Genomic DNA, 18,529 nt, shown 5'->3' with positions numbered 1-18,529 from the left:
AGAAGTACTGTTACAGTTGTACTTTAAGTAAAGTGTAAATAATCTGCTTAGAACCTTTACTTGAGTGAAATATTTGATGTGGCACTTGCAGTGATTAGGCCAATATTCTGAATATTCCCTTTGTACTTGTATTTACTGTATTTCTGTGTGTGTAGTTTGTGTAGGTTTGCCACCTCTGTAGACATCACTTTTTGCTGTGTATGAGCTCTGTAGTTGCACACTGCTCAGATTGACCATGGTGAGTCTTGTTCCCCATTACATTATTAAAAGCAGACCATTTATAAGCCAACTAAGCTTGGTCTGTGAGTACCCTCTGAGTTCTACTTGTTTCATGGTGTTTTTGGTCTTTAGATACGTGCTGGCTTTTTATTTACCAGTTCGTGTTAAGAAGAAGTTAATAGCGAAATGGTTTGGGTCAGGGATCCCTCTGACAAATGGGCCTGTCACCAAGAGGAAGCAATCCCTAGCACAATGCAAAGTTTCAGAAAACACTTTGCCACCACAAGCCCCACGTAGTGCCATTTCTCTGGCCACAATGACAGCTTTGGCACCTTTTTCTAAAGGAAGTGTGAATCCTGCTAACGTCTGGCAGAGGGCCCTCCTGGCCACAGCTCTGACCAGCTCTGTATTTAACTTCCCCACCCAGCCTAAGGGATTAACTGTTTACACAGAACATAGCAATACAATGCCTGGAGTAACACATTAACCATAAGAAAAAAAGAACTAGGGGTAGTATTAGGGGATACATGTGTTGCATTATTATTATTGTCTGTCTGTAAAATGTCCTCATAGAATTTAAAAGGGCTCAGATGTTCATTTTGTTGATATCTGTTATTGCCCAATAAGGGGAGGTCCCTGTGGTTCTGAAGCAACTTAGATTGTTATATGCTGACGACGTTCCGGAAATTCAAGATTCATTGCCACTGATATCAGACTATCAGACTTTACCCTGCCCTGCTCCACATTTCCTCCAAGAAGAGTGAGAGTGGTTGAGTACAGACGTGTTCAGTTTGCTGCCTCGTTCTCGAGTTGGGATTTTATCCACCTATATTTAGCGGATCTTTACATTTAATATGATTTTTAAAATAATGCTTTTTGAAACTGTTACATCAAAATAGCAGCATATCTGTCGGAGTGGACTGCATCAGATCCATAGTCCTTTTTTATGTGCAGACATGAGGATATTTCTGGGATTATTATTAGTGGTAGCTGTTTCAGGTAAGTTCAAATGAATCATCGCTGGATTCTGCCGAGCACGCCTTATATTCTTTCTCTCTGCAAATTTATCACACTGTATCACAATCGGTGTAGCGTTTTCCATGTGTCTCTGCTGCAGTAGCTACGTTGTCGTTGTATTAAAGTTATTGCCTCGTGGAGAAGTTCATTCATAATGTCACCACTTGCCAAGTTTGCGCAAAGACCTGACAAAGCTATTCCCAATTCCTCATGTGATTACGTCACGTAACCCAAACTGTGTGCCCTCTTATTACACTTGCAAGATATTCATTGGTAAATGTTATATTCGTGTAATCTATCACTAAGAAAAAAAAGATGTTTTTTCATGGCTGACTCGCTTTCAGCTTTCACCCAGTTGGCAGGCTGGTGCTGCGTGCAGTGTTAAATGATGTAGACATATATGTCAACGGCTGCTTTGGTGTATCGGTTTACCGCTAATAATACAAGTAAAGACATAATCCACAATCAAACACATTCCTCTACTGTGTGAAAGTATTTTCACATGTTAAACGAGGCTTACCTTGTATTTAGGGTGACAGGTTAACAATGATATTCTGCTTGAGCATTAAGTTTTATGATTACTAATGTAAATATGTGTTTTGGTTTAGTTTGAACTGTTATCATAATGATTTGTAAGATATTATTGGATTTTGTGTAAGCCTTTTTGGAAGACCATCATCAATCGTAGGACTATGGCTTTAACAGCTTTATATTGTCAAGAATTAAGTCATTAAATAAATTAATTAAAAATGATACATTTAAGAGTCTCCAGCATGTCAGGCACATCAGTTAAATTTAGTTCAGTTCAGTTTATTTTATTTTATATATTTATTTTATATTTTTTTTATATATTTATTTTATATAATGAATCTCAAAGTACTTTCAGAAAATCAGGATGTTAGAAGAATTATAAACATTTCAGTTTGCCATTGGCAAACTGGTTGAAAATGGGGAGGAGGGGAAAACCTCTGGCAGAAGGCAACAGAGAAAACAACAATGTGACAGGCTGTTGTTGTGGCTTACAGCTTTTTCCCTAAAATAGAAAGTATTAGAATTTGCTGTCAATGCCATTTTGAACAATAAAGTGTGTTCGAGATAAGTAATCATCAAATACATTAACACATACATTTGCAAATGCATTATTATTTGTTTTGGATTAGGATGCTATAGTATTGAACATAAATATATAAAGTGAAAAAGACCTATAAGCTTTGGTAATGGCCTGATTCTCAATTATTATGCCTTATGACACCAGAAATTACATTACATATTGTTACATGCCAAATTGTAAATCTCAGCAATAACTAAATTGAGAGTCGGAACAGCTGTGCAATTGTGTTTGAACAAAGCACCATAAAAAAGGGTGAGAGTTACATGGGTCAGTGAATTTCCACTAAACTGTCCACAGTAAATAGCAGAATGGAACTTATTGGTATAGACCCTACAGTAAAGTGTGTGTGGGGGTGTTTGTGTGTACATGAGCTCAACTTTTACCGCAGCAGATAAACATTTTAAGTCGAACCAGCTTAAATGTTAAACTGTGTACTGTATGTGCTAAATAACAACTTTCGACACTTTAGAGACTCTCTGACAATTAAACTAATCCATTGTAACCTTTTCTATTCTAGGTGATGAAGAGGTCAAATTTGTTGAAGACAGGATATTTATGAGCATCTTAGACAGCAGTGTCCTGCTGGAATGTCCCTGCTCAAACAGAAATGAAAATAAAGATTTTAGATGGCAAAAAGAAGGGCCAGAAAAAACTACAGTGTTTTCATCTTCAAACTTCAGTGAACTATATAAGGGAAGGGCCAAAATATTTGTAGCTCAGGATAGGTATAATTGCTCTCTTCTTCTAACCAACATCACAGTTAATGATCAGGGGAAATACAGATGCAGTTTTTACAGCCATGAGACATACAATCGTTTCTTTGTGTATCTGAAAGTTCAAGGTGAGGCAACTATTTTTATATTTATTATTGCAGTATTTGATCAAAAATTCATTAATTTATAGCATAATCCTTCACATCCTCTCGCCAGCATTCTACCGTGTTTGTCAGAAGAACTCAGCCAGCAATCTGAATGACAGTTCAAGTGCGAAGGATTTCCACTGTGATGTAGCAGGACACTACAGAGACGCTGAGATTCAGTGGTATTTAGATAGCCAGCTGCTAACAAATTCATCCACAACTTCTATAACGTACACATATTCCCTGGAAGACCCTACTGGCCTCCACATTTTCAGCAGCAAACTCACCACTGAACTCAAGGGGACCTCAGAACCTAAATGTGATGTCAAGGCCAAAGGCATTTCAACTGAACTAGAAAGTAGCTGCGACAGCAAACATGGTAATTGTTTCCATTTGTTTTGGAGAGGAGTATAATAATACTACATATAGAAAAGTAATTCACAATCATAATGATAATACATAATTTGAAATCTATAGTACTTTATTGTTTAAGATAAAGTCTGTTGCATCAAATTAAAAAACAAATAGTTATTGTGTCACTATTATCCATTTTTCTTTGTTCTCGACAGAGAAGCTGAAACAAACAGTAATAAAAGATTTCAGGATACCCTTTAAAGTGATTCCTATTTTCGTGGTCCTTGGGTTTTCCCTGGTCTTGTGGTGGCGCTGGAAACGCACAGAGTAAGTTTTAAAGTGATCATTAAAATGCCAGAGATCTTCCTGAAACATTCAAATTTCCATTGACCTTTTAACTAGTTGCACAATACTTATTTCACTCATTAAATCAAAACACTGTCAGTTTCACTCTTCTCTGTTTACATTTGTTATTGTCTTAATGGAATTTGTCTTTCCATATCTTTTGTTTTTATTAAAGGAGATTACCGAGATGAAAAAGGTGGAAACTGATTACTTCAGTTCCTGAACACATTATGAACAATGTAAAACACGTTGTGAACACTTTCCACTGAACAGTGGTTATGCATGTGGCGTTGTTCCCACTGAACCTGTTTATGGGCAGGTTTCATCGTGTGTTGATGCCACTTGTGGAATTTTGTGTTGCCAATTTTATGAACTTTTATGGCAGGTGTTAATGTTTTTTCTTTCAAATCAATATCTGTAAAAAGACATAGCCTTCCATGACATTTAGATAAGTGATAATCAGTTAAACCTCAATTACTAACAAAAAGCACAAAAAATGTCTTCAAACTCAATGTATTTCTAAACATACACTATAACATCAAATAAATCTGAGCCATTCAATAATTTCTTGTGCCTTAGTTTTTACCCATATACACTATTTGATACTTATAATTATAGTAACAAAAAATGTACATTTGAGAAAGTCACAAATGAAAAATATTAAATAAATAATGTGTGTAATGTAGATATTGAAGATGCATGTTGTATAAGTACTTAACCCTCTATTGTGATTGTCTTGAAACCTCAGTGGACAAGAAAATGTATTCAAATGTAAGTTCTTTTGTAAATGTTTTTGGTGAGCTTTTTATGTTTGAAAACAGTTTACTTTTTGTAAATAAAGAGGTTTTTGTAATTGTATGTAATACATATGGAGATGAAGGTTTAGAGGGAACCCCTGTGGCATACTGTATATTTGTGACATTCAAAAGGTTTGATACAGTAATGCCTGAGAACAATCCCTACCTGGACAACTAAACAGCCAGAGATTTAAAAAAATATATGTATTTTTTTATTTTCTACTCAGAAAAAGATATTGCTGAACACTAGGAACTGGGAAGCTATCTCCTGGTCCAAAGGGCCAGTCCACCACTGGTCTTATATTTTGGGTTTAATCAACAGCTTTGCATCTGTACCTAGAGTCGGAAATTCCAAATCTGAAGCAACTTGAATGACAATGAATTGCAAAAATATGTGTGGACTTATTCAAGGTGAACAAGGGGCTAAAAATTAAACCTACACTTAAAATATTTTGGAGAGGAAAGAAAAACTGAACAATGGTTTTAATCTGCATAACCAGTTATAAAACTTGTGTCTTTTTGCATCTTTGTTTTTTGTATTGCTATGTCCTTTTGGGGTTTTATATGCATGGTCACTTTTGCTTCACGTTACCCTTGTTGTTGAATAGACTCCAAACATGTTGAAACTGGTTAATGGATCTTAAATATGGAACAAATTCAGACAGGTGTTTGTCTGTCACGAGGAAATGTTGTACAGAGGCAGCTCTGTGTGGATGTGTGCAAGATGGAGATAATGGAACAATTTATCAAATAAATATCCTCTGCATAAACTGAAACCAACTTGTGTTTTTCACTTTACGTTTCCATGTCAGAAGGCAAGTTCATGCCCCAGAAAGTACTAATGTTTGATTCAAAACAACAACAACATGGTTGCAGCACACCATGGTGGCACCACAGGAAAACATGTCATTTGATATTGTTGTGAATTATAGTACACCACCATTTGATTTAGTACTACTTAAAATTATATTATTATTGAAAAATCTTTTCTAATACAAATCTCTTTGAGATTGAATTGCATTGAGTATACAACTGGTTTCCAACTGAGGTTCTGTGTTACCCGCTGCAATACTTTTTTTCCAACTATCGCTATCCTTCCCACAGTTAACTACCTGGATCAGGTTTCTTCAGTCAATCAGAAGCTGGAAGGTATCATCTTAGAAGAGGGTGGAGTGGAGGAAGACAAAGGGAATAGTCTCTTCCAGCTTCTAAGCGACCGAACACACCTGATCAAGGTGTTGCAGTTGGTAGTGCACTATTTGGGTAAGGGGTCACTGGTATACACTTCTTAATTCTATCTAAAAGCCATTCGTATTAGAAAGGCGCTTTCTGCACATTAATATGCCCTATTAAAAGTAAAATACAAAAAGTTTACGTTTAGTTGAAAATTGAAAAGCTATTGTTTTTATCCTCACAGACGCTTAGTAGTTCTCATCAGCATAGCGTCATCATTACGTGTGTAAAGCAGGAAGTGTTAACGCGGCTAACTAGCTAGTTCAAAGCTAGCGAGTAGAAATGAATGTACATCTAAAAATAATTCTATATAGTATCACAGGTTGGAACGACATTGAAATTTTCTCCACGGTAAGGCAGTAAGGACTAGGAAAAGCAACTGCTTTATCGCAAGCTAAGTGGTAAATGTGAATGAAGTAACGTTAAGTTAGCTTGATGCTAATGTTATTAATGAAATCTATCTAATCGCTAACACATAGCATTCACGTTAAACGCTAATGTAACGTTAGCTTAGCGAGGATTTGGCCGATAGTCCCCCTAACAGTTATCTCTGATGCTAGTGCCAGATGTGGTTTTAAATGCGTTGTTTCTACTGAAGAGCAGAGTAGGGCCCAGAGTCAGGTTAAAGGGACAACTGCGGCTACTCAGCTTAAGACTGAATCTGTGACTGCACCAAAGCAGTCACTATCTCTAATATTACAACAGTACTTAAATATAAGCCTGTCGAATATGTACTCTTTGAGGTATAAGGGTTGGACAGAAGGTCCATTGCAAACTATTTTGGTTCTAAAGTAATCATTTATCTTATTACCTTATTATCAATCAATCTTAAACATTTTGAAAGGTCATGTACGTGTATCAGTAAATGAAAATATAAGGGTTCTCGGTTTCTCACATTAATTGATACATTATCATTGTATTTTATATTTTGTCTGTCCGTTGAACACTCTAGCAATGATAAAATAAACTTAAGACTTTATTTGCGGCTCTCAGAAAACTTGATAAGGAAATTTGCAATTTAAGGTGAGCATAAAAGCAATTAGCAGTAGAAAAATTGAGATTAACAAATAACGACATTTCAGAAATATTACATTTTGTGCTTGGAACTTTAGTTGATATAAAAAAATGATACATTTTATCAGAATTGTTGGTGATTACTTGACTATCATTAAGCTAATTGAGTTCTAAATGAATGTTAATTTTAGTTTATTTGGGTCACTTCAATTAATTTAAGTTATTGCACTAACTGATAAATAAACTAATGATTTCAGCGCTGGTGAGCTGCACAACTGCTGAAGTAATCAACAATGGGGCAAAGAAGGAGAGTGGCAGCTGTCAATAATCTTTCATCTCAGCATATCTCTGGATCTCCTGCGGAAGTTGTTGGGGACTCTAGCAGGAAACACAACATCTGCATGGTGTCGGACTTTTTCTATCCGAACATGGGTGGAGTAGAAAGTCACATTTACCAGTTATCCCAGTGCCTCATTGAAAAGGGACACAAGGTGGTGATTGCCACCCACGCCTATGGCAGGAGGAAGGGTATCCGATATCTGACCAATGGACTGAAGGTCTATTACCTCCCACTGCAGGTGATGTACAATCAGTCAACGGCGACGACATGTTTTCACAGTCTCCCACTGCTGCGGTGCGTGTTTGTCAGGGAACGCATTACGGTGGTGCATGCACACAGCTCGTTTTCTGCCATGGCTCATGATGCACTGTTCCACGCTAAGACGATGGGCCTTAACACGGTATGTAAAACATCATGATCCAGGTCTTACTTTGAGCTATATCTCTGTGCTTAATTTGACATAAACTTTTGTCACTTACAGGTGTTCACTGACCACTCACTTTTCGGCTTTGCTGACGTCAGTTCTGTGCTGACCAACAAACTACTGACTGTTTCGCTGTGTGATACCAACCACATCGTGTGTGTGTCATACACCAGTAAAGAGAACACTGTGCTCCGTGCAGTGCTCAACCCAGAGATAGTGTCTGTTATTCCCAATGCTGTTGACCCTACAGACTTCACTCCTGACCCGTCCCAGCGACCAAATGACAGGATCACAATTGTTGTCATCAGTCGCCTTGTCTACCGCAAAGGTATAGACATTTAGACATTGTTTAATCTATATGTTAATATTTTTTCTGGAATGCAGCAACATTTGGTGTGGTCTAGAGGACAATGCCATTATTTTAGATGACCAAAATTCAGGCATTCGGTTCACCAGTGTTTCACACTTTAATTTACTGGGCTTCTCTTACATTAAGATCTGGGCCCTCTTTTTTGTATATGGATTAACAGTTTAATTTTGTCGATGATTTAGCATGATCCCAGTTTTGTTAGTTCTTCCATACTCATGTTGAGCTTGCTGCAACAGATCTGCAATCTTAGACCTGTTTTCCGTAGTAGGTTTATACTTAGGTTTAGTCACTGACTAATCAGGTGGGATAACAAATTTCAGAAAATAAAGGAATGTCTCATTTTAAAATAATCTTACTCGATATTTGTGTTATTAATGTTTTTGTTTTATCTTCAGGTAACGATAAAATTAAAGCACAGAAATCCATGTAGTGAAGTTATCAACGGTCCCACTGTTATATAATTATCTACAAGAGAGCAGTGACAAGTTATTAAATTAGGAAATGGCACATACATCCATATTTTAAACACACATTCTTAGGAATTCTATAAAAAAAGCTTTGTTTTTTTCAAAAAATGAACATTGGCTGGCTAAATATTATTTTCTGAACACAAAAAAAAAAAAAATTAACAGCCATATACTTATAAGGATCAATGAAGCTGTGCCAGCAAGTGCTCAGCTCAGTCAGTTATTTCCTATTTTTCCAGGCATTGATCTTCTAGGTGGAATAATCCCAGAGCTCTGTCTCAAACATCCAGACCTGCATTTCCTGATTGGCGGAGAGGGACCAAAGAGAATTGTGTTGGAGGAAGTGAGAGAGAAATACCAACTCCATGACAGGTACTGCAGGACGCTCATATTTCTTGAGATAATTTGTTAGAGAGAAATTTTGCAATCTCACTGAAAACATTTAACGAATGAAGAGAGAATTTTAAAAAATGACAGTACTTAACCGTGTCTATTCTGTTCATATATATACTATATAAGACCAAAGTTCACAATGCTGTTCAGCACCTATAATATTCCTGCACAAAATGTACAAATTGTTATCTTTAAGCAGTGACGTGTGGAAGTACAATTTACTGATGTATTTGTGTTATGAATGTCCAGGAATTAATCTGTAACAGCAGCAGCCTGTCATAAATAATCAAACACTGGGTTTGTGTGTTCAACTGGAAGTAAATGTGCCTAATTTCATTGGATCATTATAGGGTGCGTCTGCTGGGGGCTTTGGAGCATAAAGATGTCCGTGGAGTTTTAGTTCAGGGTCACATCTTTCTCAACACATCGCTGACAGAAGCCTTTTGCATGGCCATTGTGGAGGGAGCCAGCTGTGGACTGCAGGTTGGTTGCCATTCTTAAAACAGACACAAAATCGTGTCTCCTGGAGGGGAGACAATAGATTTTAGTACAAATAAACAGTAATCAGGCAATATTATTGATGACGCACATTCTATTGGAGAAGAGTAATGTGTTCATTAATCACATCACCCAAGTTGTTCAGCTTATTAGCAAGTGAATACCTTTGCATTTTCCCCCATTACATGTTACATTTCCCATTCCTTAATTAAGTAGTGCTCAAGCTGTATGTCCAGTGTTCTTTCTCTAACTTATTTTAACACAAGCGTTACACAAATACACCCTTACTCTCATCTATCTGTTCAAGTCAGGCTAAAGAAACTTAAACAAAACATATCATCTGTTACACTAATCTCAAACTATGAGCTTAAAAAAAAGCTTATTCTAAAACAATGTAACTAAAAATAATTGGCTACAAAGAGGAGAAAAGGTTGAAGTGGTCTTGCTGCAGATTTCCTGTGGGTGTTTGCTCGTACGGGGGGGGGGGAAATAGGGAAATGACATCAATAGAGGGGAGCACGAGTTCTTAAAAGTAATAGTTTAACGTAAGTAGAACATACAAGCTAACCACTCAGCACACTCAAAATATCATGTGACAGGGAAAGTTTGGTGGGGTGTTTTTCCTAAGGAAGAGCAAACAGCATTATCAGTAATGTGAGGCAACAATGACCCTCACTGGTCAATGTAGTGTTCCTCCATATAATCACACATCACAAGTTTATTACAACTAATGGTAGTAATCAGTTTTAGATTTTTGTACAACAAAGAGTTCTGTCTGCTGATGATTAGAAAACAAGTAGCCACTTTTTGGATCCCGAGTCATTGGACAGTGTAATTTGTAAGCGTACTTCTGACAACACGTTTTTCGAATGATTTATGTAAAACAGAGTTATTTATAAATCCCAATGCAACCGCAAGGCGGCACAAGCCAGTGTCTTCTTGTGCCAGTCCCAAGTCTGGATAAATGCAGAGGGTCGTGTCAGGAAGGGCATCGGACGTAAAACACATGCCAAATTAAACATGCGAATCGTGACAATGACTTTCATACCGGATCGGTCGCGGCCCGAGTTAACAACGACCGCCACCAGTGCTGTTGACCTACAGGGTACCAATGGAAATTGGACTACTGTTGGTCGAAGACAAAGAAGGAGAGGAGGAAGGTGTGTTCGTAGACAGAGAGAGAGAAGTGGAAAGCTAAGAATGTAGGACTGACAGTAGGGACTTTGAATGTTGGGACTATGACAGGGAAGGCTAGAGAGTTGATTGACATGATGTAGAGAAGGAAGGTGGACATACTGTGTGTCCAGGAGACCAGGTGGAAAGGTAGCAAGGCTAGAAGCTTAGGAGCAGGGTTCAAGTTGTTCTACAATGGGTCAGATTTGAAGAGAAATGGAGTAGGAGTTATCCTGAAAGAGGAGTTGGTGAGGAATGTTCTAGAGGTGAAAAGAGTATCAGACAGGTTGAAGAGTCTGAAGCTGGAAATTGAAGGGGTGATGTTCAATGTTGTGAGTGGTAATGCCCCACAGGTAGGATGTGAGTTAGAAGAGAAGGAGAAATTCTGGAGTGTGGAAAAGAGATGAAGAGGACATCACCTCTTTTCAAGCAGGTTGGAACAGGTGGAGAAAAGTGTCAGGTGTGTTGTGTGATAAAAGAGTATCAGCGAGAATGAAAGGAAAGGTGTTCAAGACGGTGGTGAGACCAGCGATGTTTTTCGGCTTAGAGACAGTGGCACTGAAAAAAAGACAGGAGGCAGAGCTGGAGGTAGCAGAGCCTAAGATGTTGAGGTTCTCTTTGGGAGTGACGAGGATGGACAGGATCAGGAATGAGTACATCAGAGGGACAGCTCATGTTAGATGGTTCGGAGATAAAGTCAGAGAGGCCAGATTGAGGTGGTTTGGACATGTTCAGAGGAGAGACTGTGACTATATCGGTAGAAGGATGCTGAGGTTGGAGCTGACAGGCAGGAGGTCTAGAGGAAGACCAAAGAGGACATTTATGGATGTAGTGAGAGAGGACATGAAGTTAGTTGGTGTGAGAGAAGAGGATGCAGAGGACAGAGTTAGATGGAGGCACATGATTCGCTGTGGAGACCCCTGAAAGGGAACAGCCGAAAGAAAAAGAAGAAGAGTTGCATATAAAGCCCATACATTCCAGAAGCACTTTCCAGAAATGTCACCTACTGTGTATAGTCAAAATCACCACAATAATGACAATAAGATGATTTAATAAATGTACAGTGGCCTAAATTCCCATGTTGTGTAGTCAGTGTGCCAATACACCCCAACAACCCTGCTGGATGCGGTTTTAGCTGCAACAGATCACACTTAAATAGTACCATCAGTGCTACTGGATGTAGTTGGAGTTATTGAGTTGACACTTTTATGCCAAACCGCTCAAATAAATTATCTTCAATTGAGAGTGCTTTATACTTTCTTGTGTATGTATACTATGTGTGCATGAATATTTTTCTTTTATTTTGAAGGTGGTTAGCACACGTGTTGGAGGCATTCCTGAAGTGTTACCTGATGATCTGATTACCCTTTGTGAACCCACTGTTCGCTCGTTGTGTGCTGGTTTGGAAGAAGTCATCGCCCGGCAGCGGTCCGGCTCTGTCTCCTCCCCTGCCTCCATCCATGCACGTGTGCAAAAGCTCTACACTTGGAGAAATGTAGCCGAGCGGACTGAAAAAGTAGGCTTACAAACACCGCCTTTTTAAAATCTAATTATATTTTGTATTGATTGTATTCAATATATGCATATACGTATTTTTGCAACATGGCTTTAAAAACAAGTACAGCTACAGCCGAAGCTTTGAGTTTACATTTTTGAAATTATAGACAAATGTGCCGTTTCTGAGGTGACATGTGAGGTTACTGGTTTTGTTACTGAGAAGGTGTGATGGACCTTGTCGTACACTCATAGTAAACCTGAGACCCTAAGCACTTTGAGCAGGAAAAATAAACTGTGGACACAACATTGAAAAGTCATGAGGTATTTAGTTGATATGAACAACTTGTTAGCAAACAGATGCTTATTTACACATCCAGCAGTTGTGGAGAGATGCTTCTGCCAACTCTGTTTAATGCTCGACTATGTTTTGCAAGCTTTTTTTGTCTGCTGTTTGGCGCTGAGCGAGTGTGTAAAATAGAATTTGAGTGCTTTAGATCTGCTTCCACTAATGATAATGTTATGTACATAGTGAGAGCAAACCAGAATAGTTCAGGTGTTGGCTGCAGAAAGAAACACTTGAGCTAAAACACACTATAAACTCTGTAAACCTGAGGGGACCTGCAGAAATAGTTGATAATTTTCTGTTGATTCAACCCTAAGAGTGGCACCTTTTAACGCTGATTAGTAAATCTTATTACTTAAATATAATTATTATTCTTAAAATATTATGTTAATATGTATATTTGAAAAAAATCTGAACTCCATAATCTGGTTAGGGAAGCACAGAACCGTAATACCCACGAACACTTAGGTATCACTGTGACAACAGAACTATGAGATTAAATTAAATATCATTAAACTAAAGCATGCATTCTTGTAGTAAAATAATTTACACTGACAATAAGTTTGACATTAAGTTTCAGTGGTTTAACAGTTCAGTGTTTGCACTTTGACCCCTTTGCATCACGACAGAACTGTCACTGCACCATCAACCCCCCACACCCTGCCCTCACACATGTACTGACTTTTAGTCTTTATGAGGACACTTATTGACATAATTCTTTCCCTAGCCCCTTACCCTAATCATAACCATAACAACTAAATGCCTAACCCCAACCTAACTTCTAATCTAAAGCCAATTCTAACCTTAACCCTAAAACCGAGTCGTAACACTCGAACCACCCTTTGAAGTTGTGAGGCTTGCTAAAATGGCCTCACGTCCCCACCCACTGGATCTGGTAACAAGATCACACATATATAAATAAATGTCTTGCATCACTAGTACAGTTAAAATAAAAAAAACATGCTTTTAAAACGAGGTATGTCGTTGGAGAGAAACCTGTGACTGATCCGATGAATGTGTACTATACTGCGTCCCTTTTCCCAAATAACTTGGTTTGAGCAATCTATACATGTGAATGTGTTGATGGCTCACGTACCTGAGGCCACACTGAATAGTAAATGACTTGTTGTCCAATCATTGATCATTGTTTTATCCTCTTAGGTGTATGATCGAGTGGCTGGAGAGGAGGTGCTACCCTTGGACAGACGGTTACGGAGGCTGAGGTCTCACTGTGGCCCTGTCGCAGGCTCCATCTTTGCATTTGTAGCTGTTATAGACTTCCTCTTTCTGCTCCTCCTGCAGTGGTTGCTGCCAGATCGGGTTATGGATGTTGCTGTAGATGCTACTGGCCCACATGGACAGTGGAGGCAGGACACAAGTAAAACCAGAAGTCATTCTAAATGTGCCATGAAGCAAGCAGCAAAAACAGAGATGTTCTTATAGGGATGGCTCTGGCTGCATCAAGTGTGGCTGTTCACATGATGTCCCTCTGTATGTGGTCTTTATGGTGTGGACTGAGATTTTGAGATACAGCTACCTAATGGAAAATTAACTGAATACATTTTTAAGCACATATTTAAAATGTCAGTCCACATTGACGCACAGTTTACATTTACTCCTCAGAGATCTTGTGTGAATGTATTTACCTTAAGACTTGAAAGGAATCTTCTTATGTTATATTTAATGGTTAAAATGATCATTGTGGGAATCCTTTAAGCTTTATTAAGCACTTTTTACAGCATACATTGCACTAAATAAAGGAAAAGAGCAGGTTGGTTATACATTTACTAGAAACTGCATTATCTTATTTTCAGTTAATTGCTTACCTCATTTACATAAACTATGGTTTTATTGGTAAAATTCAACAGCTCAATTAAAAATCTGTATATGAGTAAATTCTTTAATTTATCTTATTTTCATCGATACAACTTTTTTGTTTGATCATTTTATATTTCCTCTCTGAGAATTAAACTGTACTTTCTAATATTTTAAGTTTTCATATGTTATTTAATTTACTGTAAACTGCCTGCAGCCATGTTGGACATTTATCCACTGGAGACCATTACATGCAAAACAAATGAGTAGTTTTGCAAAAGAGAGGGGTGGCCCTCTGGAATGGAAAGTGCCAGACAAAGCACAGATAAGCTGTAAAACAGGAGGGGGCAGAGATGCCTCCGAGGCTAACAATGGGGATTCGCATAGTGTTGTGGTTGGATGCTTCAACAATATATCACTCCTAAAAACATTTGTAGAGAGAACTGAAACAGAAAATGTGGATTAAATGTGCTGTGGTTAAACTGATGAGTGTAGTAGTATAGACAAATGATCTAAAAGCATTTTAGGGGAAATTGGAGTGTTTAAGCGTTGTTTAATTAATCATTAGTTTTTGTTGTGACAGTATTTCAAACATATCTTTCAATAGTACCACATGCTGTGCCTTTAGCAGAAATAGTTACATTATCATAACAGATGATAAGTCAGTAAGTATTTTTGCAAGATAACATCACTGTACTTGTATATCTATATAAGTATATCTATATAAATATTTGTAAGTATATAGTCTGAAACTTGTTAAACCTGGTTGTTGCTGTGCCAGTAGCTGTGAGCATGCACATTACTAAGCACTTTATTTAGGGTGTATCACTACAGGCCCATTCCCACAGCCATTGTTATTCAGATACTGGAACGATGCTAGACGGGAGGCGGTAAGATAGGGGGAGTTGTTCGAAGACCCAGATAAGAGGGGGCAGAAGGCCAAACGCAGGATAGCTGTGTAGGATTCTGCCGTTGTTTCATTTAAATTATGGCTGCTGTTGAACCAGATGTTTTCCTGGGCTCACATTCCTGGCAGATGCCCTTCCACATCTATGGAGGGCTGGCGTACAACAGCCTGATGGCTGGTAAGTGTTCTTTGTGCTTTTGGTGAACTCAGCTCAGTGTTTCTGTCTGTTCCCAGAGTAACAGACACAAATGGATGAGATTTTGTATTTCTTGAACATTTCTTTGTATTTCTTTGTAGTAACTTAAGTTTTTGATGTTACATTCTTGTAATGAGGATGATGGATAGAGATCTGAAACCCTTACGCACAGAGAATGACTGGCTCTGCAGCGGCCAACAAAACCCTGTGTATGTGTGCGCATGCGTGCTTCACTGTGTAGTTTTAAGGTATCGAGCAACCCTTAAAAAGATGAAGATTAATTCTAACATGGTCATCTTGCAATCTCAATAAACACAGATCAGTTGGCCATAACTGTGTGTTTCTGAATAACCTTGCTGGTCTTGTCCCAGACTCCTGGTCAGACAGAACTCCCCTCCATGAAGCTGCATACCAGGGCAGACTGCTCCACCTGAGAACACTTATTGCTCAGGTAAACTGTCTTATATAACACGATGGAGTCGTATAAAGACGTAAAGTGATCATCTGGCAATAATAGATGCTCCTGTGCCCTGCAGGGCTTCCACGTGGACACACTCACCATGGACAGAGTCTCTCCTCTTCATGAAGCCTGTCTCGGTGGCCATTATGCTTGTGCCAAGTTCCTGCTGGACAGTGGTGCAAATGTAAGGACACTCATTTTAAAGACACGCTGGTTTTACAGTGTTCACTATATATGTGTGGAAGAACAGAACATTACTTTTCCTTCATTCAAAAGTGTTTTAAAACGGAGAGAAAAATTTGTTATTGTTCTTAAACTCAAATATTTGGGGAATCATAATACATTAATAGTTTTCTGTTAAACTAAATAAAGAAAAAAGTGTGATTAGATTCAGATTCAACTCAGCTGCTAATTTGTATATGTTCGTGTCATACGTATTCGTCAAGTAGTAGTATCACCATGTCTCTACAGGTAGATGCAGTATCTACAGATGGTGTCACACCTCTCTTCAACTCTTGCCGCAGTGGGAGTGCTGCTTGTGTCAGGCTCATCTTGCAGCACAGTGGCTCCATCAACACCACACATCAACTGGCATCACCTATCCATGAAGCTGCAAATAAAGGTGAGTCCTTGGCAAACGGTTGTAAAGGTGTACAGTCACACACAGAGTTTGATGCAGCGCTGTTTCATTGATCAGATCACAGAGAGTGTCTGGAGCTGCTGCTGTCATTCGGAGCTCAAATTGACATGGAGTTGCCAGTGGTTGGGACGCCGCTGTACTCTGCCTGCATGGCCCGAGCCACATCCTGCGTATATGTCCTCCTACACTCAGGTAATATGGACCTGCAATATCTGCACAGACATTCACAGCCACAGTTGTTTTGGCTGATTGTTCTTTTGTGTGACACTCACTTTTTCAATAACATTTATAGTTTTATTTATAGAATGTTTTAAAATTTTAGATACACAAATTAGTTTCTTTCATAATTCAAAACACACAAGGTAGTAATGTAAATTACACCAGATAAACACTGAATGTATATCATTGCCTAAAATATATTAATACCCATATCCCAGGCAATTAAAAGATGATACATAATCCTTTTCCTCTGATAAACGTATTCATCTATATTCTTGTTGCGTTGCATATTTTATACCAACTTAACAAGATAAAAATTAATATTCTAAGGGTTTAAAAAATTAGAAGACAATGTGAGTGTGTGAATATCTGATGCTCTTTCATACAACATTGTAAACTATATATTTGGGTTTAATTACATTATTGACAGTATGAATCATTGATTGTTTGAGAAAATAATAATTGGGCTAATTTAAAAAGTAAATATTGCTTTCTGAGGGCATCACAAAGTCTCACGCATTTTTCTCTTTACTTTTACTTGTCATGAAAATTTGTGTAATTTGCAGGATTTTGCAACACGTTATTTAATATTATTCATATCTCTTCCCTAGGTTCATCTTTTAACATTTCCATTAGTCACCACTTTTCACTGTTTGAGTCTCCTAATGATTCTAACAGCTCAGTGCAGGAGCCAACAGCCTGTGAGGATACATAGATGATGTTGCATTTATGTACTCAGTTACATAGTTTGGCTGCTTTCATTAGTCAGTTTTTTAACCATGTCTGTCTGTGTGCACATATAGGAGCAGATGTTCAAATAGGATGCGAGCAGGACAGTCCTCTGCATGCTGCGGTAAGAGGAGGAGAATCAAATGTAGTGGACCTTCTGTTGGACTTTGGGGCTGATGGGTGTTGTAGGAACGCAGAGGGGAAAACTCCTCTGGATCTCTCAGCACCTAACAGTGCAGTGAGAACTGCACTACAGAAAAGAGGTGTGTTGCAGTTATAAAGGCCCTCACGTCCAACCAACCAGACCCTTCTTAAAGCATGTTATGGGTGCAACAAATTTTCTGTCTCTCCTTTGCCCAGGTCCCTGCTCTCTGTCTCAGCTGTGCCGTTTCTGTATTCGCCGCAGTCTGGGAAAGAGTCGTCTGCACAGAGCTTCAAGCCTTTTTCTTCCTCACAGTATCAAGGACTTCCTCCTCTACCAATAAAGTATCTCCACTCTGTTGGTGTGGCTCTCAGTCTGTCACATATACGAATTTCACATTTTGCCTTGTGATTGACTTGCAAGACATACAATTTTATCAGGCTGTTGTATTTTTAAATGTAGTTGTTTTGTATTATATCATTTTCTATTTGCATATTACTCAAATATAAAATATTTATAAAGATGAACTCAACCAATTTTTACACATTAAAGTCTGTGTACAATTGTTGGGGAATATTACTTCATATGACAGTGAAATGTATGATCTATGGTAACAAAATAGGTACCATAGGTAAAACATGTAAACCTCTGTCTTTACTGAGAGTATTATAGTTTTATTATTTTTTGCATTCAAAAAATATATAAGTCCTGTATGCTGTGAATTTATTGGAATCTATGATCAATTCATTGTGAGTAAAGGAAAATGTGAACAGCCTGCCTCAAATTCTAGCCTGATGAACACAAAGGACCTCAATGCATTTGATGAATAAAACATGGTGAACTGGCCGTGAGTTGTTTGATGTTTTAACTTTAATGGATCTGATACGTGTAGAATGCACACATGTAACATTGTGAAACCTGACAAAGGGATCTGAAAAACAAGGGTAGACTTGGGTTTTGTGGCCAG

At 38.2% G+C, this 18,529-nt stretch overlaps 3 protein-coding genes across 5 annotated transcripts; all 3 read left to right on the top strand.

Annotated features, from left to right (window-relative positions):
• The first annotated feature begins 905 nt into the window (after window positions 1–905).
• LOC137133606 (uncharacterized) lies at window positions 906–5,478 on the top strand. The gene is made up of 5 exons (XM_067517390.1): window positions 906–1,218; window positions 2,865–3,188; window positions 3,277–3,585; window positions 3,776–3,887; window positions 4,081–5,478. Exons 1-5 carry the CDS (start codon window positions 1,176–1,178, stop codon window positions 4,094–4,096), a joined length of 804 nt encoding a protein of 267 aa, XP_067373491.1. The 5' UTR covers window positions 906–1,175; the 3' UTR covers window positions 4,097–5,478.
• A 673-nt stretch (window positions 5,479–6,151) lies between these two features.
• piga (phosphatidylinositol glycan anchor biosynthesis, class A) lies at window positions 6,152–14,701 on the top strand. 3 transcript variants are annotated; one of them, XM_067516583.1, is made up of 8 exons: window positions 6,158–6,286; window positions 6,888–6,958; window positions 7,207–7,689; window positions 7,771–8,041; window positions 8,790–8,922; window positions 9,294–9,426; window positions 11,924–12,130; window positions 13,616–14,701. In XM_067516583.1, exons 3-8 carry the CDS (start codon window positions 7,243–7,245, stop codon window positions 13,895–13,897), a joined length of 1,473 nt encoding a protein of 490 aa, XP_067372684.1. In that variant the 5' UTR covers window positions 6,158–6,286; window positions 6,888–6,958; window positions 7,207–7,242; the 3' UTR covers window positions 13,898–14,701. The 3 variants fall into 3 exon arrangements, with proteins under 3 accessions (XP_067372683.1, XP_067372684.1, XP_067372685.1); XM_067516582.1 differs by lacking the exon at window positions 6,888–6,958 and having other exon boundaries at window positions 6,152–6,286; window positions 13,616–14,699; XM_067516584.1 differs by lacking the exon at window positions 6,888–6,958 and having other exon boundaries at window positions 6,158–6,336.
• A 47-nt stretch (window positions 14,702–14,748) lies between these two features.
• Window positions 14,749–18,512, top strand: asb11 (ankyrin repeat and SOCS box containing 11). Its single transcript, XM_067516585.1, has 7 exons — window positions 14,749–15,354; window positions 15,744–15,823; window positions 15,909–16,016; window positions 16,304–16,454; window positions 16,530–16,664; window positions 17,495–17,683; window positions 17,781–18,512. Exons 1-7 carry the CDS (start codon window positions 15,258–15,260, stop codon window positions 17,903–17,905), a joined length of 885 nt encoding a protein of 294 aa, XP_067372686.1. The 5' UTR covers window positions 14,749–15,257; the 3' UTR covers window positions 17,906–18,512.
• Window positions 18,513–18,529: the final 17 nt, after the last annotated feature.

Source organism: Channa argus, chromosome 9 (assembly GCF_033026475.1).
Source record: "Channa argus isolate prfri chromosome 9, Channa argus male v1.0, whole genome shotgun sequence".
NCBI lineage: Eukaryota > Metazoa > Chordata > Actinopteri > Anabantiformes > Channidae > Channa > Channa argus.
Note: the sequence above shows the minus strand (reverse complement) of the source record. Positions and strands in the feature narration are given on the sequence as shown.